Raw genomic sequence first — 23,084 nt, 5'->3', positions numbered from 1 at the left:
GAAAGGAATAGGTGTTATATTTCATTAACCTTAATTCTCTGTTCCTGGCTTTGCAGCATGCTCCAAGCTAGAGGGCCTGAAGCTGCTCTCACTTACACTTTGTTTTAGATCAGTGTAACCTTGTTGACATCAATGAAGTTCCTCTGCATCTACAGTTGTGTAAAAGGAATGGAGGAATCAGACCCAAATAGGTAAAGTTCTGTATTTTAAACCATATTGGGCCTTATGAAACATCACAGTGTGACATTGGATTGAGGGCACTGTATCCTTGGGATCAGGACTCCTCCCTGAAAAGGGCTTCTAATTTGTCAGGAAGCAACATACATCTGATGTCTGATCACCTGCAGCTGATGCAGTGTGCAGTGCACAGACTGAGCACGCATGTGAGCAGAAGATGCGCTAGATGTTTCTCCATCTCTCCACACATAGCATGCAGCAGGTGGCAGTCCTGCGTGGCCTGAGGGAAATGCCAAGCACTCTACACACCTGCTAGTTTCCCAGTTGCCTTCATGAAGGGTGGGCTGAAAGAAGCTCCTTTGTCCTTCCAGGTGTATGGGATATTCAAGCTGGAATTTTAAAGATCTGGCTAATTTTATAAACAATAACCAGAGCTAGACCAGAGTCAAAACCCTAGATCCAAACACCAGTAAATCCAAACTCCACAGATGCATAGATGAACTTTTTGACTGAGGCCCACTGCTAATAACAGTTGCAGCTATGCCTCGTAATCAAATCTCATCTAAGATGATCACCACTGAGGACAGGAGGTATTCCCCTCTCCCCTATGTACAGCACTAAATAATTAGCCAGGTGCATTATGGACTTTGGTCCTGCCTCTGAAAAATCAGGTATTGAGTCATAAAATTACCCAGATGATGGATAGTGTATTAGATGGACCATCGTTTGACCCAGTATGGCACATCCTATATTCCAGATAGACATAGTTCCTGGAGAGGGGGAAAGACCCACTTTTTCTCCCACTTCCAAAAACAATACAAAGCAAAAAGCAAACCTGTCCACAGCAGAGAAAGTAGTAGTTGCTCCCCGGATGTAATGATCATAAGTGTACATTATCATGTCCATATCTTCTCCATAGTGTCCTGGATGTTCTGTTGTCATACTTTATATCAAGGAAAAAGAAAACACAATTTACCTTTTGGAAGAAACAAGGAATGAAATAGAATGACTGAGTGCAGATCAAATGCCAGAATCTTCACCTCTATTTCTTTGAAAGTTTTTATTCTTTGAAAGTTCTTATCCTTTGACAACATAACAATGTAGAGTCCTACATTTGTTTCTCTTGCATGCAATTAGTTCTTGGTATCCTTTGGGTAATTACAGAGAATTTAGATTGTGTACAGCAGGTCTGATTATTAAACATAGCAGCAACTCTGGGAGAAAGGCAATCTGAACAATGATGTAATGCCTGTCTATTTCTTCAGCTTGTTTTGAAAGGATTTTCACTTTCCTCTTATCAGTTTGTTTGGTTTACTACTGCAAAGTGTCCTAAATGTTGCCAAGTCAAATAAATATGAGCATGTCTACATTTATGAATTATACTTAGATGAACATAATAGCTATGGCGTTCCTCTTTCTTCTCTTTCCTCCTGATTTGTATTCAGGCTTTAAGAGAGAATTATGTGAATTAAATTTATACAGTGTCATTTATCCGAGGATCTTAAAGTGCTTGTGCAAACATTAATTTAATAATAGTTACAAGCAACTTCCCTGGGTCGTAGGCCAGTATTTTTACTCCCATTTTACAGATCAATAAACAGAGGCACAGAGAGGATAGGTAGCTTGTCCAAGGTCACCCATCAAGACTCTGGTGGAAGTTGGGAATGGAGACGAGAGGCTGGATTCATCACTGCATTACACTGGGTTTATGCAGGTGTAAATGGAGTTATATCAATGTGAATCTTGAGTAATACACTGATGAATGCAGGATGAAATTCTGGCCCCATTGAAGTCAATGGCAAAATTACTGCTGACTTCAGTGGGAGCAGGACTTCCCCCCACAAGGTTTAACTCCCAGTTCCCTGATCTAGGCCACAATCCAGCAAAGTACTTAAGCACATTCTTAAACATACAAATAGCACTCAACTATGTACTTGAAACCTAATAAAGTCAATGGGATCTAAGCACATCTTTAAATGTTCTGCTGAATAGGGATAGTATTATTGGGATTACTTGTGTGTTTAAAATCAAACACATGATTAAATGTTTTGGTGAATCAGAGCCCTTACCTGTGACTACTGGAACAATTAGAATTTGAAAGAATATTTCAAGGCAAATGTATTGGATTTTTCAAGAAGATCCTGCTTACATATTTTATCTTATGCTGCTTTATCCCAGAGCTGTTTCTATGATTAAAAATTCTCTGAAATTACACCAATTTCTATATAATTAACTGTGTTTTACATTACTTTGTTTACCGTACTGTTGAGCTGTTTATTTCCTCTGTACATAGCAGATGTGACTTAATTACAGGTCATTTTCTGCTCTTGAAAATGAAAGTGCAACATCAGAGTTGGCAAAATATTATTCCTGGGCAAATGAAAATAAGAATCAGGTTAGAATTCTGATGCTGCCATTTCAGATCCTAAAGACATCAGGAGCTGATTCCTTTGTACTCCAAAGGCATTTTTCTGCCACCTCTCCCCTAACCATAAGCCATCATCAAACAAATTAGTGATTACAGCATGAGTGCAATGCTGCTTGGTCTTATTTGGGAAGTGTGTGATCAGGTCTGTGTAATAGCATCTGTGTCACATTTCCAGCCAGTGGTCTAGCGATCAACCCAGTCCCTAGGGTGTTGTGTGGTTACGTGATGATCCATCTGCAACAATATTTCATCATTAATACAGGCAACTGCTGCAGACAATTGAAAAGAAAACCTGTCTGAAGGAAGAAACAACTCAGACTGGGGAATGGACGATTGCTGAGCTGGATTTTCTGATGGAAGGAAGGAGACAGATGTCCTCTGTGGATGAGAGAATTTAGGCCAGTGGTTCCCAAACTGTGGCCCCGTGGCCCAAAGTAGCTCGTGGGGACTTTCAAAGTGGCCCGCCGCTTCCTGCCCGCAGGCTGTAGAAGGGAGCTACTGCCTAAGGATTCAGGCAGATCGCATTGCTATGGGGCTAATAGACCAGTGCAGGGTCCTTGCTGCAGCCAACGGGATGGAAAATCAGTGCTGTAGCAGGGAGCATTGCAAAGCGCTCCACCTAGGTCCATTGGTGCTGGGATCCCTGCTGGAGCCAGAGGGAGCGGAGCACTGATCTTCCGTCCCCCTGGCTGCAGAAGGGAACCACTGCCTAGGGACCAAGGTGGAGCACACGGGGCTACAGAATGAAAGTGGTTTCCCTCCTGCAGCCAGGGAGATGGGAAATCAGCGAGGAGGGAGGCAGCTTCCTTGCTGAACTCCTTCCATCTGGCTGCAGTGCTGGGAGGGGAGGCCTGCTGGCAGAGACTGGTGGCCCTTCAGGGTTGTAAAAATGACATCCGAGGCCTTGAGCCAAAAAGGTTGGGAACCACTGACCTCGTTGCCAGGGGATGGTGTGAAGGCCAAAAGTATAACTGGGTGCAAAACAGAATGAGATAAGTTCATGGAGAATAGGTCCATCAATGGCTAGTAGCCAAAATGTTCAGGGGTGCAACCCCATGATCTGGGTGTCCTAAGCCTCTAACAGCCAGAATCTGGGAGTAGATGGATCACTCAATGATTGCCCTGTTCTGTTCATTCTTTCTGAAGCACTGTCATTGGCTACTGTCGGAAGACAGGGCACTGGGCTAGATGGACCACTGGTCTGACCCACTATAACTGTTCTTATGTTCTTATGTGACATACTTTGCTTATTACAGTATTTACAAAAAAAAAAAAGCCCTGAAAAGTCCCCAGTTTTTGGATATCTACTTAAAATTCAGAAATTGCTAATAATATCCCTGCCAATTATATTAATAAACCCCGAAAAACAGAAGCCCTCGCTATATATTTTAAGAGTGTGAAGGCAGATATCCCGAAAGCAGAAATAATACAGTGTCAGCTATCAGCCACAATAATACTTCAACTGAGTTTGCATCAGTTTATAGGGATGCAAGTTATGTAACAAACATAGTCTAAAACAAGCTACCATCTCACTTGGGATGACTGGAATGGGATTTTGCAGCTAAATTAGCACTTGTATTTATTCACTCTGGGCCTCATCCAGCTCCCATTGAAATCAGGATGTCTCTTCAGGGACATCAGTGGGAACTGGAATGAGTCCTGTCACCTAGGATGACTGTGCACTGGGTGAAGAAGTATTTCATTTTGTTTGTTTTAAACCAGCTGCCTATTAATTTCATTGGGTGTCCCTTGTTGTATTATATGAAGAGGTAAATAACACTGCCTTATTCACTTTCTCCACACCATTCGTGATTTTATAGATCTCTATTATATCCCCCCTTAGTCATCTCTTTTCCGAGATGAACAGTCCCATTCTTTTTAATCTCTCCTCATATGGAGCTGTTCCATACCCATAATCATTTTTGTTGCCCTTCTCTGTACCTTTTCCAATTCTAATTTATCTTGCACTCAGCTTCCCCTGGGCTATTATGAACTCTGGAAGTAGAGAATAGTCATGTGCACTGTGCTCTGGCCTTGCCTCTGACATGCCCATTGCACATCCTATCCTATCCATACATTATTCGTTACAGCAGTATATTCTGTAATAAGTAATCTCTCTGTAATGTTCCAACAGAACTACGTTAAAGCACAGGAGGGAACCTTTAGTGCACACCAGCGAGGTTTACTCGGAGCAATTAATGCGCAAAACACTAGTGTGCATTCAAAATCACACCCCCACATTCCACATTCCTGCTCTGAGTAGATAAACTCTTAGATACCATAATTTCAGGGGGTTTGGTGTTTATTGGATAAAGTAAAAGCTTCTTTTTGTATCGGCGGTGTTTTATTGGTATTTATTGGTTAAAACCGAAAATCAGAAGCCCTAAATATGTATTATTTTAAGCAACATCAGACTCTTTACAGCATGGACAAATCAGCTTGACTTTCAATATCTATGTTACTCTCTTATCTAGGGTCTGATTTTCACTTATAATAAGGCCTCTTTAAGCTGCTCTAGCTGTATAAAGGAGCCCTTGAGCAGATGTAACCAGTTCCCTGCAGTATCCCCAGCTGGCGTAGAGCTAGAATGAGAGCTAAACACTTTCCCTGTTCCAAAACTCCAGGATAGGATGTAGAATGAGCACGTCAGGGGCAAAGCCAGAGAACACTACACAATGACTATTCTCTACTTCCAGAGTCCATAATAGGTCATGGGAAGATGAGTGCAACATAGAACACCCCTTAGGTTTCTCTAACTTACACCATGGGCTAGGCAGGCCCTTGTACCACACGAGAATATGGGGAGTACAAAGGTCATCTAAAGCTACCTTTGCCCCCCCCCCCACTTCCTGCCCCAAATGCAGGACTAGTGTAAATGAGAATCAGGCCCATAGTGTCGATCCATGTGTCTTTCGGTTGATGTAAAAATTGACATCCTGACCATGTGTTGCCATTAAAGACCCTATGGCATTTTTAACAAGAGAAAGCAGCAGTGCTGATCTTAGGTGAATTAACACTTGAGGGTAAGACTGCATTTGGTTTCCCCCTCAACCACTTCCAGCTTTCCTTCTTCTTCCTTGCTTTCCTCTCCATACCCATGAAGCTCTGATCATCACTGTTCAGCCAAAAATGTCAAATACGCACTGAAATGATGAACAGCACATATATGAAAATTACAAAAACTAATGAGATGCATACTGGCGCCATCAAGTTTTGCTTTATTATGAATCCCGATGCTTCCAAGTCCCTTTTCTTCTGGAGAGGAATGGTATAAATAGGGCATGGTTTAAGTTCACTTAGGTCTTTGTGGTCTGTCTGTTTATAATTCTATTTTCGTTGACATTAGCTGTGCTTGTTTATGTAACGCTTCCCGTAAGCCCTTATGTCTCAAGGTCAGCTTGACTGCAGTCTGATTCGAGAGAGATGCAAATTATTATTAACCATATTGCTGGGCAGTGTGATATTATCCTCCTTTTGTCCTTCACCCCTTTTTGTCATTTGGGGGCAAAACACTGAAAGATCATGTTCTGCATGGTACTACCGGTCCTTTTCAGTACCCAAGATTTTCCCCCAGAAAAAGAGATGTCATGTAAGTAAATGGCTAAAATCTCCCAAACTGAGCTGGCTGGCGTAAGTGATTGGTAATGGATAGGGAGACATTCACTTTGGCTGTAGACTGCTACTTGAAGTCCAGGCCAGGTTGGTAGTGAATATAAGTTATTACCATTTAAAGGTTGTACAGTGACCTATGTGGAATGAAACAGTAGTCTCAGTCCATGCCGTAGTAAACAGGTGCCGGCATCACAGTTGGAACACATATTAGCAGCAGTCTCAGAGGGAAGGCCAAGGAATATAAATTTGAACGACTATCTTCTTTGCAGTCTGTGTTGAGGCACATTGGCAGAGCAGTAGCATCATGGGGGTAAAACTGGAAAGTTCCACTGTTCTGGCTTTGCCTATTCAGCTGATGGGTGGTGGAACCCATCTCCAGGACTGGGTTAGAATGTAGAAATTCATGAAAGGAGAAAAACGGGCAACAGGTTGTGTGTGTGTGGAGCATGGCAGGAGTATATATATATATTGTATGAATATGAATATGAACATGAATATATATATATATATATTGTAATGGGTTTTCTCTTTGTCCTTTTTGCTGGCCCACAGATTTGTCCTTGAGTTTTTCTTTGTTTGCTTTTGGGGTATCCTACCTGTCTTAGGGTGGGCAAGGAAATGTGTTGCATAAAATGTGTTGCATTAAAGACTCTGTCTCTTTAACAGGATTTTTATTTTAGTTTGGAAGCAGTGTTTTGTTCTCCCTGGGGAGGCATAAATGCATAAGAGATCAATAATAAAGGTAACGTTATTTTATTCAACCCAGGGAGAGGTATGGTCAGGTTGTCAGGTTGAATTCACAGTGATATATGTCAGCAACAAAACTCACTTTTGGTTTAATATGACCACATTCAATTGGAAGTTATTGAAAGAGTAAATGCAGGTTCTCTCTTTGAGTGATTGCTCATATCCATTCCATAAGAGGTGCCAGTTAAAGCTCACATGACTTATTATATGGTTCTTATGACAGCTTGGGTAAAGGAAACAGACACTTCCCTTAGAGACTGAAAACGCTTGGGAAATGGTGCGGTTGCCTGGACAATCTAACTGTGAGAGAAAGCAGCCACAGCACAAGCCAGACCTTCTGGCACTCAGCAATGCTGGTTGTTTGGAGTAGGGAAACAATTGTAAACAGTCTGTGCAGACTTTTGGCTGCTCCAGTGACATGTGTTTGTTTTTGAGAGCATCAAGTCAAGCTTTTAGATTACTCTGCAAAAAGAAAAATATGAGGTCTAATGGGATTATTTAGTAATGGTGTGTCCACATCTGAAAGGAATTTGTTGCCTTTCCAATTAAATTATGTTTGGCTCCTTCCGGAGAGATGTTGGACACCTGGTCACCCATCAAAAAATGTACTTTATTTTTGTATCATATCCCCGGGTAGGTAAAGTACTCTGTGTTTTTTGATCTCCTGTTATTAATTTAATAATCTACGGTATGGTAGAAATGCATGGAATCCAAGAAGAAGGCTTATCATGGTAGAAAAAAACAAGAACTCTCAAAAAATATCAAATTCAAAAATCTGAAACTGGAACAGGTTATTGTTGTAACTTGCAAAAGGATGCATATAGATGAGTTTCACTGGGAATTAGTGGTGAGAACATATGTTCACATTTACGCACATGCTTAAATCCATTCCTGTTCAGCAAACCACTTAAGCATGGGCCTCAGTTACTGTGATGGTACCTTAAACAAGTATTTTAATAAGCATATATGATCCAAAGAAGTGAAAGGCAAATGAACTTATGATTAGTCTGAGAAGTTGGAAAGAGTCTAAGAAGTTGTGTGCCGACCCGATCCACTGCATATTGGGAAGACTCTGTTGCTTTTTCTTTTAGGAAGGAACTTTTCATTTCACAAGAAGTGTGGGGGGAGGATAATTGATCATTTTCTCCTTCAGGTGAAACATAGATGAAATCTAAAGTAAAACCCAAACTATGAGTGATAGGTATATTGCTTATAGATTTTCAAGAGAAGATGGAGAAACTTTCAAGAAAAAATTTTAGTAGGAAGGGGGTCAGACAAATGAGATAAGAAAACCTTAATTCTCAAACTACTCTGTGAATTTCCAGCTTCTATTCGTTTTCCTTAGAAATCTCCCTGCACTCAGATACCACAGTGAAGGGTTCATTTTATTTTAGATGAGAATAGATCAGGGATGATCAAACATTTTGGAAGCATGGACCACATTTTCTTGTGGATCACACATCATCCATGGGGCAACTACAGCAAATGCATACATGGAAAGGTAATTTTAGGAAAATATGCCTGTATTAGTTGATGCCTTTTAATGCAATTGAGCAGCTGGAAGCAAGAAAGAGGAGCCAGCACCATGTGAATAGCCAATTCTCCACAGACAACCAGAAATTGTTCCACAGACTGGACCACAGTTGGAAGCCTCTAACAGAGAAAGAAAAAGAGAGAGAGAGGGAGAGAGAGAAAGAGAGATGTTATCAGACTTGCGCAGGTATTGAAATAAATAATTAATTTTGCCTTATCATTATTATTACTTAAGTAGCTCCAACAGTGGACTAGATGCTTCATAGATAATTCAGAAGACATAGTCCCTGCATCAGATGCATCTAAATAGACAATGTACCAGCTAATGGCTGGGGGATGAGAAGTAAAGGAAAAGCAAGTGACTAAGCAGTGAAGTTGAGGCTTTGTCTACACTATAGAGTTTTGTTGATGCAAGCTATGCCAACGATCAAAAAGTGCTATCATGACATTGCTTGTGCATGTTCACACAATGCTCCTCCTGTCAGCAGAGCGCATCCACAGTTGATGCTCTAGCACCAGCAGTGAGAGCAGACACTGTGGGTAGCTATCCCACTGTGCAATTCACCCCCTTCTGCAGCTAGGAGTTGTGGGAAGGCGGAGTGGATTGCAGTGCATCTTGAGTGTGCATAATGGGTGCAGGCTCAACTTCCCATGATGCATTTTTTCTGTTCCATCATTACATGGGTTTCCAACTGCATTTCACGGCATTTTTCTATGACCCCTGTTTACTGTGTGCCCACCATCTCTGTTTGAAAAGATGGATCCTGCACTGCTCTCCATTGTTGTGGTCACTGTTATGAATACATCATGGGTGGTCATGCAGTATATCATGAACTCCCAATCTGAACAGGAATCAGAGGTGTCTGATCTGCAGTGTGCCTTGGAAAAAAACCAGCAGATTACTTTTGGTATTCACGGAGCAGCTGCATAAGGTGGAACACAAGGTGTGGGAAACAAGCATTGAGTGGTGAGATCACATAGTTATGCAGGTCTGGGATGAAGAGCAGTGGCTGCAGCATTTTCAGATGAGGAAAGCCACCTTTCTTGAACTCTGTGCAGAGCTCACCCTAGCACTGCAGTGTAAGGACATCAAAATGAAAGCTGCCCTCTCAGTGGAGAAGCAGGTAGTGATTGCCATGTGAAAGCTGGCAACTGCAGACTGCTACAGGTTGGTCACTAATCAGTTTGGAGTCAGGAAGTCCACCATTGGGGCTGTGTTAACGCAAATGTGCAGGGTCATTAATTGCATTCTGCTACAAAGGACTGTGACTCTTGGAAAAGTGCATGAAATAGTGGATGGCTTTGCGACAAAAGGATTCCCTAACTGCAGCGGGGCGATAGAGGCATGCATATCCCAATTTTAACCCCGGACCATCTTGTGACAGAATACATCAATAGAAAGGGGTACTTCTCTATGGTATTGCAGGAACTTGTGGATCACCATGGGCATTTCACTGACATCAACGTGGAGTAGTCAGGGAAGGTGCATGACTCACATATCTTCAGGAACACTGGCCTGTACAGAAAGCTGCAAGCAGGGAATTTCTTTTTAGACCAGAAGATTTCAATGGGCAATGTTGAAATGCCCATAGTGATCCTCGGAGACCCAGCCTACACCTTACTGCCATGCTTCATGAAGCTTTATACGGACAACCTGGACAGCAGCAAGGAGTGCTTCAACAACAGGCTGAGCAGGTGCCGAATGAACATAGAACATGTGTTTGGCAGATTAAAAGCACGTTGGCACTACCTGTATGACAGGTTAGACCTACATGAGGAAAATATTCCCATTGTCATAGCTGGCTGCTGTGCGCTCCATAATATTTGTGAGGCTAAGGGTGAAAAGTTTGCTCCGGGGTGGAGCATGGAGGCGGATTGCCTGGTAGCTGATTTTGAGCAACCAGATATCAGGGTTATTAGAGGGCCACAATGGGGGGCCATTCAAATCAAGGAGGCCTTGAGGCACCATTTTGACAATGAGCACCAGTAATGTGTCTTTCTATGCAGCAATGTGCCATGCTTTGTTAACTTGCCACTTTGCATGAAAATTTGGATGATTCCTGACCATGATTTGTACTCTGCAAATGATCCAATTGCCACTGTGTATTCAGCAGCAACCACCAGGTGTAGAAGACAAATAAAGATTGTTTATCTTGCAGAGAGTTATTAAATAACAATTAACAATACACACAAAAAGCTTGATGGGAAGGGAGAAAACAGTGAAGACTCTCATATCTCTGTGTAAGTCCAGCTATTGGACAGCCTTTGGAAGCTGTCCAAAAGGGTATAGTGAATGGGGTACCAAGTTGGGCCGGGAGGTTGGAAGGAATGTATGGGAGGAGTTTGGGGAGGGCATGGCAAGCATTTCTGTATCAGCTGCAGGGGGGGAGGGGCGAGCACACATGAATTCTATCTGCAGTGTGATTAAGGACTTCAACATCTCTGTTTGCTCCTCTATCGCTTTTATCATCCACTTCTGGCCCACTAAAATTTGCTCCTAGGTCTCCTTCCTCTGCTGCTTATCTATTTTATTATTTTGATTTACAGTCTCTCTCTATACTCTGTGTTCTTCTTTTTCAGCATCTGAGGATTGGCACACCTCTTGAAACATGTCCTTTTAGCTCTTCCTCAGTCACTTCCTTATCACTGCCAGTGTGCAGGTGGTTCCCCTAAAGGTCACCGCTGAAGAAGCATAAGAAGCAATGAACAGAAGCATGATTATTAGTGCACTCACAGCATCGAATCATTTTAGTAAAATACACCTCTTTCTCACTGTCCCCTGGCAAGCACGGTGAACACCCCAAACCTGATGATTTTGGCCTGGGGGAGAGGGAGGCGGAAAGTGCACTCAAGATGGGGAAAAGGGCCTTGGTGGTTTTCTAAGAGGATCACTGCAGGCAACTAGGGACAAAATTGTAAATTCTGCAATTATTTTCCACCATAGATGTGCACAGCACATTTCATTACGGTCTGCACCCAGGGAATTTTCACTAGTGTGTGCACTCAGGGAATTTTCATCTTTATCAGGGTTGTCAATTCCATTTCACCGGCGGGCCACATTTGAATTACCCGCCGGTGGAATTCTCGCGGCGTCCTAGTCTCCGCCGTAAAATCTTGCAGCTCCTTCTTTTTCGGTGGCAGCTCGCTGTGTCTGCCGAGAAATCGCGCACCTTCCACTCTTTCGGTGGCGCAGCAAGATGGCGCCAAGGGAACCATCAGAAAGGTACACGGGCCACATACAAAAGGTTTGCGGGCCAAATCCGGCACGCGGACTATATGTTTCACACCCCTGCATTATGGTGTGCCTGGGCACACATGGCACACCCCGTGCGCACGCCTATGTTTTCCACACTTGGGGATCATAGAAGCCAAAATCTCACTCCGGAGGGTAAGCAAGGATGCAAAGGCGCATCTCCTGCACATGAGCGTCTTCAGACCAGGTGCCTATGCTGCTCGCCTGTGTGCTGCTTTGGTCCCTACACAATTGATTGCTGATTGGTGTGGGAAAGTTCCAACAGGGGAAAGAAAAAAGCAGCTCTGCCAAGGAACCTTTGGCAGAGGATTGGTGAGTACCTCGAGGAAAGTTTACTAGAGATCTCTCTGGAGGATTCCCATGAGATGTCAGTGTTCATTAACACACTTTTCCACCGCACTGCTTAGCTGCACAGGGTAATGTGAAGCATACACAAATACATCTAGTCTTGTACATTTCTATCCCTTCACCCACTGCTAGACTATAACAAAGCAAAGGACAGCTCCACCTCATGTAATCGAGCAGCATCAACTCAAAAAGATCACTTACCAGAGCTCCCCTCTCCTGCATCATGTGCGCCAGAGACTGAGTGCTGGGACTGGCTTGAAAGAAGAGGTCCTGGCTCCCCACAGTACCAGATGACCCTGTTGCCCGTTCCATCTCATGTTCCAACTCAACTTCCTCATCTACGACTTCATCATCAGAGTTGAGTCCACTGTTCACTGTTTCCAGCTTCGCTGAAGTATCCATGGGGCTCTTGGCAGTGGAGGCTGGGTTGCCACTGAGGATGTCATACAGCTTCTTATAGAAGCAGCAGGTCTTTGGCACAGCACCAGAGCGACAGTTTGACTCCCTAGCCTTCTGGTATGCCTGACCTCAGCTCCTTGATCTTCACACGGCACCGATGAGTGTCCTGTTCGTAGCCCTTCTCCAAAAGGCCTCAAGAAATCTGTATCAAACTTCCTACGGCTGGAGCAGAGCTGGGACTATACAGCCTCCTCTCCTCATATACTCATCAGTTCCAACGGCTCTGGTGTGCTCCAAGCGAGAGAGCATTTGCTGCGTGGAGCCACCATGGTCAGCTGGGAAAGATTGGACATACACAAGTCCATGGGGCAGGATGCAATGCGCCTGAGGGTGCTGAGGAAGTTGGCTGATGTGATTTCAGAGCCATTGGCTATTATCTTTGAAAGCTTGTGGCAATTGGGGGAGGTCCCTGATGACTGGAAAAAAGCAAATATAGTCCCATCTTTAAGAAAGGGAGGAAAGAGGAGCCGGAGAACTACAGACCGGTCAGCCTTACCTCAATCCCTGGAAAAATCATGGAGCAGGTCCTCAAGAAATCCATTTTAAGGCACTTGGAAGAGAGGAAGGTGATCAGGAACAGTCAACATGGATTCACCAAGGGAAAGTCATGCCTGACCAACCTGATTGCTCTCTATGAAGAGGTGACTGGCTCTGTGGATATGGGGAAAGCGGTGGACGTGATATACCTTGACATTAGCAAAGCTTTTGATACGGTCTCTCACAGTATTCTTATCAGCAAGTTAAAAAAGTATGGGTTGGATGAATGGACTATAAAATGGATTGAGAACTGGCTAGAGCATAGGGCTCAACGAGTAGTGATCAATGGCTCCATGTCTAGCTGGCAGCCGGTCACAAGCGGAGTGCCCCAGAGGTTGGTCCTGGGGCCGGTTTTGTTCAACATCTTCATTAATGATCTGGAAGATGGGGTAGATTGCACCCTCAGCAAGTTTGCAGATGACACTAAGATGGGGGGAGTGGTAGATACCCTGGAAGGAAGGGATAGGATACAGAAGGACCTAAACAAACTGGAGGATTGGGTCAAAAGAAATCTGATGAGGTTCAACAAGGACAAGTGCAGAGTCCTGCACTTAGGACGGAAGTATCCGATGCACAGCTACAGACTGGGGACCGACGAGCTAGGCAGCAGTTCTGCAGAAAAGGACCTGGGGGTTACAGTGGATAAAAACCTGGATATGAGTCAGCAGTGTGCCCTGGTTGCCAAGAAGGCTAATAGCATATTGGGCTGCATTAGTAGGAGCATTGCCAGCAGATCACGGGAAGTGATTATTTCCCTCTATTCGGCATTGGTGAGGCCGCATTTGGAGTATTGTGTCCAGTTTTGGGCCCCCCACTAAAAAAGGATGTGGAGAAGTTGGAGAGAGTCCAGCGGAGGGCAACAAAAATGATTAGGGGGCTGGAGCACAAGACTTATGAGAAGAGGCCGAGGGAAGTAGGCTTGTTTAGCCTGCAGAAGAGAAGAATGAGGGGGGATTTGATAGCAGCCTTTAACTACATGAAAGGGGGTTCCAGGGAGGATGTAGCTAGGCTGTTCTCAGTGGTGGCAGATGACAGAACAAGGAGCAACAGTCTCAAGTTGCAGGGGGGGAGGTCAAGGTTGGACATTAGGAAAAAGTTTTTCACTAGGAGGATGGTGAAGCACTGGAATGGGTTACCTAGGGAGGTGGTGGAATCTCCATCTTTAGAGGTTTTTAAGCTGCGGCTTGACAAAACCCTCGCTGGGATTATTTAACTGAGGTTAGTCCTGCTTTGAGCAGGGGATTGGACTAGATGACCTCCTGAGGTCCCTTCCAACTCTATGATTCTATGATAAGATGAGATGTGAGCTCTCCACGCCGAGCAAACAGGGAGTGGAACTTCAAAAATTCCCAGGCCTTTAAAAGGAAGGGGCAGATGCCTGTGTACCTGGGTGCAGGGCAGCAGAGTTTGAACTGTTGACCAAAGCGGCCAGGATGGGCATTGTGGGATATGTTCTGAAGGTCATTTATGGCAACACAACCAAGCGCAGTGTCTACACTGACACTTTGTTGATATAACTTTGCCACACAAAGCTCTACGCCTCTCGTGGAGATGGTTTTATTTTGTTGGCAAAGCAGGAGAGATTTATCGGCAGGAGGAGCATTGTAGTGTGTGCACCTCTACCGTTTTGTTGACGAAAGCTGACTTAGTCAACAAAACATTTAAAAGAGTCTTGTTAGTTTCACATTTTCTGTTGGCGTCATAGAGTTCAATGCCATACCTGCCCCACACTGGGCAAGAAGAGGTCAACTCTACACTGTGGGCTGAGAAAGCCACACCTCTTTGCTCCCACTGGACATGGTCCAGCTGGAATCACAGTATAAAAGGGAGCAGCCCAGCTCAGTCTGTTCTGACTGCTGAAGAGAGAGGATGTGTTTTGCAGCATCCCATCCGGGAACTGTCAGAACCCCAGATGGCAGTGGTCAGGCATGCTGAGACCCAGGCGAATACCCTGTTGGCCATGGAAGCCCATGAGAAGGAGATACCAGGAGCTTTTCCTGCCAACTACCCCAGAGAACCACAGGGCCTGTGGACTACAGGGCAGGTAGACCAGGTAGAAAGTGGCCCTGAGGAACCAGACATTGATCCAGGTTGTGGAATGGGGAACAGTGTGTTTTGGACAGATCCCCGCTGACCCAGTGGTGGGTACTCTCGTCACTGATAGGGCCCTGGGCTGGGACTCGGTACAGAAGGGAGGGCTCAGGTCCTCCTACCCCAACCACCAACCCACCCCTGGGTGGTGATCTATCTCCCTTTTTGCCACTAGGCCCTACTGCCTTGCACAGAAGGGTGAGCCCATTGACTCTGGCCATTAGGCCACACTGCTGCGAGCAGAGGGGCAGTCCCATTGACTCTGGCCGTTAGGCCCGAACACCCTGCATGGAAGCCCTATTAACTTGTCCATGGGGTCATAACTCCCCCCCAAAGGGGTGACAGTGTATATTTGCCCCATGACAGGCCACCAGATCCTCTAGACTGACCTCCTGTATATCACAGGCCACTAAACCCCACCTACCCACCTCCACACCAAGTCAACAACCAGAATTAGACCTAAGTATTACAGTCCTGAGGAGACTAAACTATTGTGTGCTACAGGCAGAGGACAGGAGGGACCAAAGTGCAGCAATGCCTGAGGCTCCTGCAATGGTTCAGAGGGGTTCTTCTATTAGTATATTTTGTATCTGTCTGGCTAACACTCCTTTGAGGGGAGGACTAGGGGTTGTAGGCCACTTGGAAGAAACATGTTTTAAGAAGGGACTTTAAGGAAGAGAGTGTCAGTTGGCATGACACACTGGGTCAGGGAGGGGTTCCAGGCTGAGGGAGTCACATGGGAGATGGCACAAGAAAAGAGTGGAAGAAGGACATGAAAGTAGGAGGTTAGACATGTAGCTTGACCAGAGAAAACAGGACCCTGGGGTGAGTGACCAGAGATGAGAGCATAGAGTCAGGCAGGAGCTAGACTGTGCAGGGCTGACTTTATAATGTACCTGTCCACATGGAGGATCCCAAAGCCCTTTAACAAACTGTGGGCAAAATCTTGTCAGATCTGCCCAATGGACCTCTACTGTTGTATCCTGTTCTGTTTAGATGAATGGATCTCCAATCCAATCTCTGGGGAATCTGAGAACAGAGAGTCAAATAGAGGAGCCAAGATTTGTTGCCTGGATCTGGAAGCAAGATTTTACCCTGTTTATGGAGGAAGCACTTAGGGTGACCAGATGTCCTGATTTTATAGGGACAGTCTCAATATTCAGGGCTTTTTCTTATATAGGCACCTATTACCCTCCACCCCCTGTCCCGATTTTTCACACTTGCTGTCTGGTCACCCCAAACACTTCACCCTCCTTAAAATGCTTCCCCTTCTGCATTGGAATATGGCTGCTGTTTAACAGTGCAACGAACACTACACAATCGGTGACAACAAGAAATGGGGAATGCCACATCTTCTTGAAACAGACAGCATTCTTCAGGCTTGTGTGTAGTGTAGGCAAGAACCACAAGACACGAAGAACCCAAGACTATTTTAGGTCTTGTGCTAATCTGCCTTCAGATTTTCAGGGCATGGCCATGTGGCAATACCAAGACTGTGAAAATGACAGTTTGATCGAGAGTGGTTTGATAAAAAAATTGTGTGTGTGTGATTTTAACTGTTTCATTGGAACACATGTAACAAATTCTTGTAAAATCTGACTAAAAATGAAATCCAAACAATGTGAGTCTACCTCAGATGCTGGAGACTTGGCAGGTCTGTCAGTACAATTTGCAAGTGCAGAGTACCTGCAGACCGCATAAACTGGGAAGGGCACATAGGGGCGTTGACAGGTTTTGCTACAGCTTGTGTTACTTAAGCTTTAAAAAAAAATGCAATTTCTTGCCCTCCTGGCAGTAAAGGAGATTGGATTCTGAAAATCAACACACCGCTGTTGCATTTGGTCGGTAGCCAGCCAGCCAAACAATAAGACCTGCAGGCATGTGAACATCTCACTTGCATCTCAATGAAGAATGCACTTCAAAAACGAGTTCTGGTCACAAAGTTATAAGCACATTGGTTCCTTAAAAATTGTGTAAGAGAATTATTGAGTGTGCCAGTGAAAAAATGCTGGATTAACAACCATGGAGACTGAAGTCACCTGTTTTGCCTCAGAGTAGGAGAGAGCAATGCAAGCTTGTCTTCTAATGTCGTGCTAATAAGCTTCTGCCTTGATTTAGAACAGGGGTTCTCAAACTGGGGGTCGTGACCCCTCAGGGGGTCATCAGGTTATTATGGGGGTAGGTCACAAGCTGTCAGCCACCACACATAATAATAAGGGTGGCATGGCATTGGGGGGGTCACACTTTGAGGGGTCATCACAGCCTGAAATATTTGCAAAGGGGGTCTGTAGGAAGGTGCAGTGGCCTTCCTCCGAGCCTGGGCCCGAGGAAGGGCCACAACCGTGGGACCAGACAGTAAAAGGGCCAGCATCCCAGTCTGCCAGGCAACCGGGAGCCGGCTGGCGATAGGTCCTGCCAGCCAACCAATCCAGCAACAGAGGGGCAGAGCCTCAGCCAGGGCTAAGAGTATAAAAAGCAGGACCCACAGCTCAAAGGGAGACAAACTGCTGCTGGAGGTAGATGTGCTGTCTTGCCAGCTGCAGCAAAGGCCTGAACAAGGCCAGGCCACTGCCCCAAGCGAGCGCGTCCTGAAGCAAGGACCCCAGGAGTGGCCCAAGTGACCAACCCCTAAGGGTTGGATAAGGCCCCCGGACCCCCTAGACTGGCCTAGGCCTACAGGCCCCTAGACCCCAGAGACTGGACCGAGTCCCCTGAGCCTGAGGGCTGGGAGTTCCCCCTGAGGCTGGACCTGACCTGGAATAGCTGCCTGATGCCGTGCCCCCAGAGATGGGACAGGACCTGGAGGAGCTGCCTGAGGCTGAGTCATCCCCCGAGCTCTGTGACCTGGAGGAGCTGCCCCTTGCAGAGGAACTCCCCACCTTACCACCCGTGGCTGAGGAGGGACTGGCAGGTCTACCCTGGGCTGTGTACCCCAGTGACCCCAAGGAGCCGGCGGTCACAGGTACCTGGGGATACAGGGAGGAAGTGGCCCAGGGACAGCCGTAGCCGTGGCTGAGATGGGGCAAGCCCCGTCGGAGTGTTGCAGCGGGAGCCCCGCCGACTCAGTGGCAACGCCTTTGCCACTGCTACGGCCCTGGGCTGGGACGCAGTGGAGTCGGGTGGGCCTGCATCCCTCTTCTCTCCCCCTTGTCCTCGCCACCCAGGGAATGACTACCGTCCCCTGCTCTCCTGACCAGAGGACACTGCTTGCTCGCCCACCATCCCGAGGGCCAGGGCGATAGACTGCTTGCTCGCTTGCCCTGCCAAGGGCCGGGGCACCAGACTCATTGCAGATGCTAACGATCCCCTTGAAGGAAGGTGCAGTGGCCTTCCTCCGAGCCTGGGCCCGAGGAAGGCCCACAACCGCGGGGCCGGACCGGACCCCATGCCACAGGGTCCTAGCAAAAAACATTGGAGAACTCCTGATTTAAAAGTACCACATCTAGGGGCAGCAGAGGAACTCAGTACCCATGGCCCACTTAGTCCTTAGCCTCCCGGAGGAGACTGCCAACAAGGAGACCAACAAGTGCCAACTGTGATGATCTGTTTTGAGATGTGGCCATTTCTTCACCAGGCCTTGGACTATGATGACTAATTGACTTCCACAACGGCCCCCAAACAGCCTTCAGATGGGAACTGTGTACTACAAAAAAATTGGAGCATGATTTGTGTCAGGTGACTAGGAGTGAAAAGTTCCTGGCTCTGTTCCCAACTTCCCTGAGCCATGCAAGCCCCAGAGGATACTGCTTGGCCAGAACGCAAATATACGTGGTTCACCTCGATATACAGAACTAACTTCTTCTCAGTGCATAAGACAACAACACTGAGCTTCACGGGCCTGCTGGTCAGTTATGCTACATTAGGAGAACAATTCCAAACACTTTGCAGCAAGACTGGAGCAGATCTAGCCTGTAGTAAATCTGCCACTCACCTACAGGAGTACTGGCACCTCCTGCTGTAGCGGCAGCAGTAAAATTGCCATTCCCGATCGAGCACAGATGGAAAATATTGGCTCTGGAACCCTGCCACCAGTCCATTATTCGAGCAGGTCTGATACCTGAGAACAGGGAGGAAACAAACAAAGGTAACATTAGATCCCTAATGTCCTCAAGCATTTCCTGAAGCTCTCCCACTGAGGCACCTCTCGTCCGACAGAGAAGCAAGGGGAAAATTGTAGAGACAAAGAAATGAGATGGAACAGTTGTATTCAGTTCAGCCTCCTAAACCAACACTGTAGGCCTGTACCCTGCACTATACTGGTCTGTGCTTTGTCCATGCTGGTTTTAAATAATGGAAGTGGCTGGTGTCACGGATGTCCCTTTGATGCCGTTCAGAGTTCAGTGCTAGCATTACAGGCCACAACGTGCATCTGTGCTTCCTCCATGATACTGGTGCTAATACCATTCCCCTGGGAGACTGCAGGCCTGATTCTGCACCGTGGAAGTCAATAGCCCGACTCTCATGTTCACTAAGCTTTGTTCTCATGTTGTGTTGCCAGAGTGGGGTAATAGTACCTTTTTGATTTTAATGAGCCCTAATGGGAGTTTTGCCATTACTGACATCAATGAAGAATCAGACACTAAAAGGCTTCAGTGTTTAGGAAGCTTCCCACACAAACACCAGGGCTGAAACCCTGACTTCACTGATGTCCATAGCAAAACTCCCATTGATTTCACTGAAACCCAGATTTCACCCCAGGTCTCTGCTTCTGCAACACAGCAAGCAAATTCTTTCTTAGAGGGAAAAGAGTTGAGATTTGAGAGGTGAGCCAGCACTGCATTAAAAATTCATCTAAGGAAATGACATTAACCTGTGGAACTCATTGCTCCTGGGCATTACTGAACAAACGCTTTCACATTCCTCCATCATGGTGGTTCCCTGTTTCCTCCTTCCCTTCCTGAGTCAATGCTTCTACCACGCTGCCCATTTCACTTTTAACAGCCTCACAACTAAACTTCCAGGGTGTGTCTACACTAGAATAATTAGTACATTTATTCCAACAACTGCCAGCAATAGTGCATATGCTTTAGTGGTAAACTTGACAGACCTAAGGATCTTTTTCTTTTTTTTTTTTTTTAACCACAGTATTATGAAAACTTAGCCCATTAGCGCTTACAACATTGCTCCCACTGGTGCAACTGCAATGTAACTGGTGCTTGCTGAAATATGAGTTGCAATTGTTTCCATATAGACAAGACTCAAAGCTGTACGTTGCTGTAAACTCACAAGCATTGTGGAAGCAAAGAGCACACCTCTGAATTTATTCTGTACTGCTTAGTTCAGCATAATTTCAGTTTACACCAGGAGAATCTCTGGGACAGGGACTATATGAATTTTTTAGCTCTATATCTAAAGCACTGCTTATGCTTGTTGTACATTAAGTAATATTGTAAAGAAGAACGAAGCACTTAGCACTTATATAGCAATTTATATCTTCAAAGCACTGGGCAAACATTTAACCAATTAACCCCTATGAGGCATGGAAATGATACAGTGTTGCCAACCCCAAATATTCAAAAATCATGAATCAGGCGAAGATTGACTTTAAAATGTTAAATTCATGCTTCTTTTTCTTTGCCATCTGGTATTTAAGCATGTGGGGTTTGCTGGGGTCACATTTTCAGGCTCTTCTCTGCAACCTTGTGAGTTAGAAACTGACTTTGATTAAAATGCAAGTTGAGTTTCTCATGTAATCACCGGACTCCAGCAGCTGGGAGAAAAACATCAAATACTGTGAGTTAAAGTCCCAAGAGTTGGTAACAGCATTTATTATTTTGCATGTGGGGAAACTGAGACATGCTCAGGAGGGAGATTAAAAGACTTGCCCAAGGTTTTAGGTTTGGATTTGCAAAATGACACTCTTGCTAAATTTACTGAAATGAAACCCTGCTGTGTGCTGGCTGTGGTCCATGAACTAACTGCCAGCCCTGAGTTCATTAGCAAATAAATCAATGTCCTTCTCCTAGAACATACAAGCTTTCTAAATCACAGCAATGCCACTTCTCCTGCTGTGCACTGCAGTAGTAGTTGCACACTGCATCCAGAAGCAGATGAAGTGTTGACAATAAAGTACATCACTTGCTTCTTAGAACTGTTAGGGAATAAACGGTGATACTCTTCCTGATCCCACACCAAAAAAGTCAAAGGAAGCTCTGTCATGGACGTAAATGAGCAGAGGGTACTAATCAATGTGTGTAAAAGAAACAGAATCAGTCCCTCTCTGAAGATAAGCTATAACAGTTGGAGCTGTAGAGACATGTATAGTTAAGGCTGTGAGCATTTCCAGGCTGACCCCTGTTTTAAGTTATTCCAAATATTCCTAGACTTTCACTTTCGGGGGGTGAAATTTTCTAGGCCTTGTCTCTGGGGAATATTTTTTTCTGGACAATCCGAGCCAAATGCTGAAAGTTAAAAAGAAAACCAATAAACAAACAGCAAACCCCATTTTGTCCATTAAACTCCTGCAAGCTTACTCTTCGTTTGTTTCTTCATTTTTAACTGTTCTAGTGCCTACGTGGCTAAAAGTAGGAAGCTGAGATTTGGCTGAGGAAGAGCTCTTGCTCAGAAGAACAGCTTTCAAGTATTCCAGCAATATTGGCTTGCAGTCTACTGGGTACTGGCCCAGTGAAAATTGCAATTTATGCACACACAGAGTTCTGCATGGTTGGACCTCTATATACACATAGAGCCACATTATCTTCCATGGGACTTTGCATGGGCGCCACATGGAATTTGTTGCTGTATTGGGAACCATATTACTTGAGGAATAGTACAGGATCATATACAAAGAGTGTATTGTGGTTGGAAAGCAGTGTGGTCCAGTGGAGCAGGCATTAGCTTGGGATTCAGGAAATTGGGGGGGTCTCTTCCTGGCTCTGCCTTTGACCTACAGTATTTTTCGTTCCCTTCCCACTCTTTGGGTGTCTTATCTATTTAGCTTGTGAACTCCTTGAGGGCAGGATGTTTGTCTGTACAATGCCTAGCACAAGAGGGATCCAATCTTGATAAGGGCATCTAGGGGCTACTCCAATACAAGTTAATAACAATATAAGCGAGAAATCTGCATCTGCCTAGGGAAAGAATTGAACTGGAGCATCTCATTTTAAATCTGGTACATCACAATTGTCAAGTGCTCACCCGTTCAACCTTAGCATTCTTTCAGTCTCCTTCACATCTCCAGCAAGTCTTCATTGTTGTGCCAATAAAGCACATACGCTAACAGCACAGCCAAGAGACATAGTCAGAAGTTAGCTTTATGATTAACAGATGTGACTAGGTTTCCTTGGGTTCATTTAATGTCTACAGCTTAATTCTATGAGCCCAGAGTTCCCAGGAGAACGGCAAGTCATCCAAATGAGCTTTGCCTTTGGAAAGTCTATCACATGTGCATGCAGGTGTCAGTGCATGCACAGGGGTTTGCATGCACAAAAAGAAGGCCAGCTGTTGAAAATCAGGCCTGGGAAGGCCAGGAGTTCCACACTTGGGTGCTTAAAGTTAGACAATGAACTCCATACTGAGGCACTTTAAAACGTTATCAAAACAGTGAATGAAAAAAAATGCCAATAGGCCATTTGAATAACGGGTTCTGTACATATCTGTAAAAAGTATCCCAAAAATGAATACTTTTTTTTTGTGTGCAAAAAGTGAAAAAAATTCACCACGTCGACAAATTTGGCTCAGCCCTATTTAGTAGGAGCAGTGAGTGATTGGCAGCTCTGAAAAATCAGGCCATATTTATATACACTAGGTGCCTAAACCCAGATTTGGGGCCTGCCTGCACAGAAGGAGTTAGGCACCTCAGTCCTTGATTTAGATGTATAAGGGTCAGGGTCAGGACCACTGAAATGCACAAAACTGCTACTGAACCCTGTAGGCACCTAAACTCACTCTGCATCTCTA

At 45.2% G+C, this 23,084-nt stretch overlaps 1 protein-coding gene across 1 annotated transcript in view; it reads right to left on the bottom strand.

Moving 5' to 3' along the window:
* The window catches only part of DPT (dermatopontin), a 34,848-nt gene that overhangs the window by 5,519 nt on the left and 6,245 nt on the right, over positions 1 to 23,084 (bottom strand). Inside the window, exons 2-3 of the mRNA XM_067546379.1 lie at positions 19,117 to 19,242; positions 1,013 to 1,120 (exon numbers count right to left, since the gene is read on the bottom strand). Coding sequence (XP_067402480.1) covers positions 1,013 to 1,120; positions 19,117 to 19,242 — 234 coding nt within the window. The remainder of the gene's footprint in view (positions 1 to 1,012; positions 1,121 to 19,116; positions 19,243 to 23,084) is intronic.

This window comes from Emydura macquarii, unplaced genomic scaffold, assembly GCF_026122565.2.
Source record: "Emydura macquarii macquarii isolate MOO-44397 ecotype Brisbane River unplaced genomic scaffold, CSIRO-AGI_Emac_v2 contig_1119, whole genome shotgun sequence".
Classification (NCBI taxonomy): domain Eukaryota; kingdom Metazoa; phylum Chordata; order Testudines; family Chelidae; genus Emydura; species Emydura macquarii.
The sequence above is the reverse complement of the archived record's forward strand: the minus strand, read 5'-3'. Positions and strand labels throughout refer to the sequence as shown.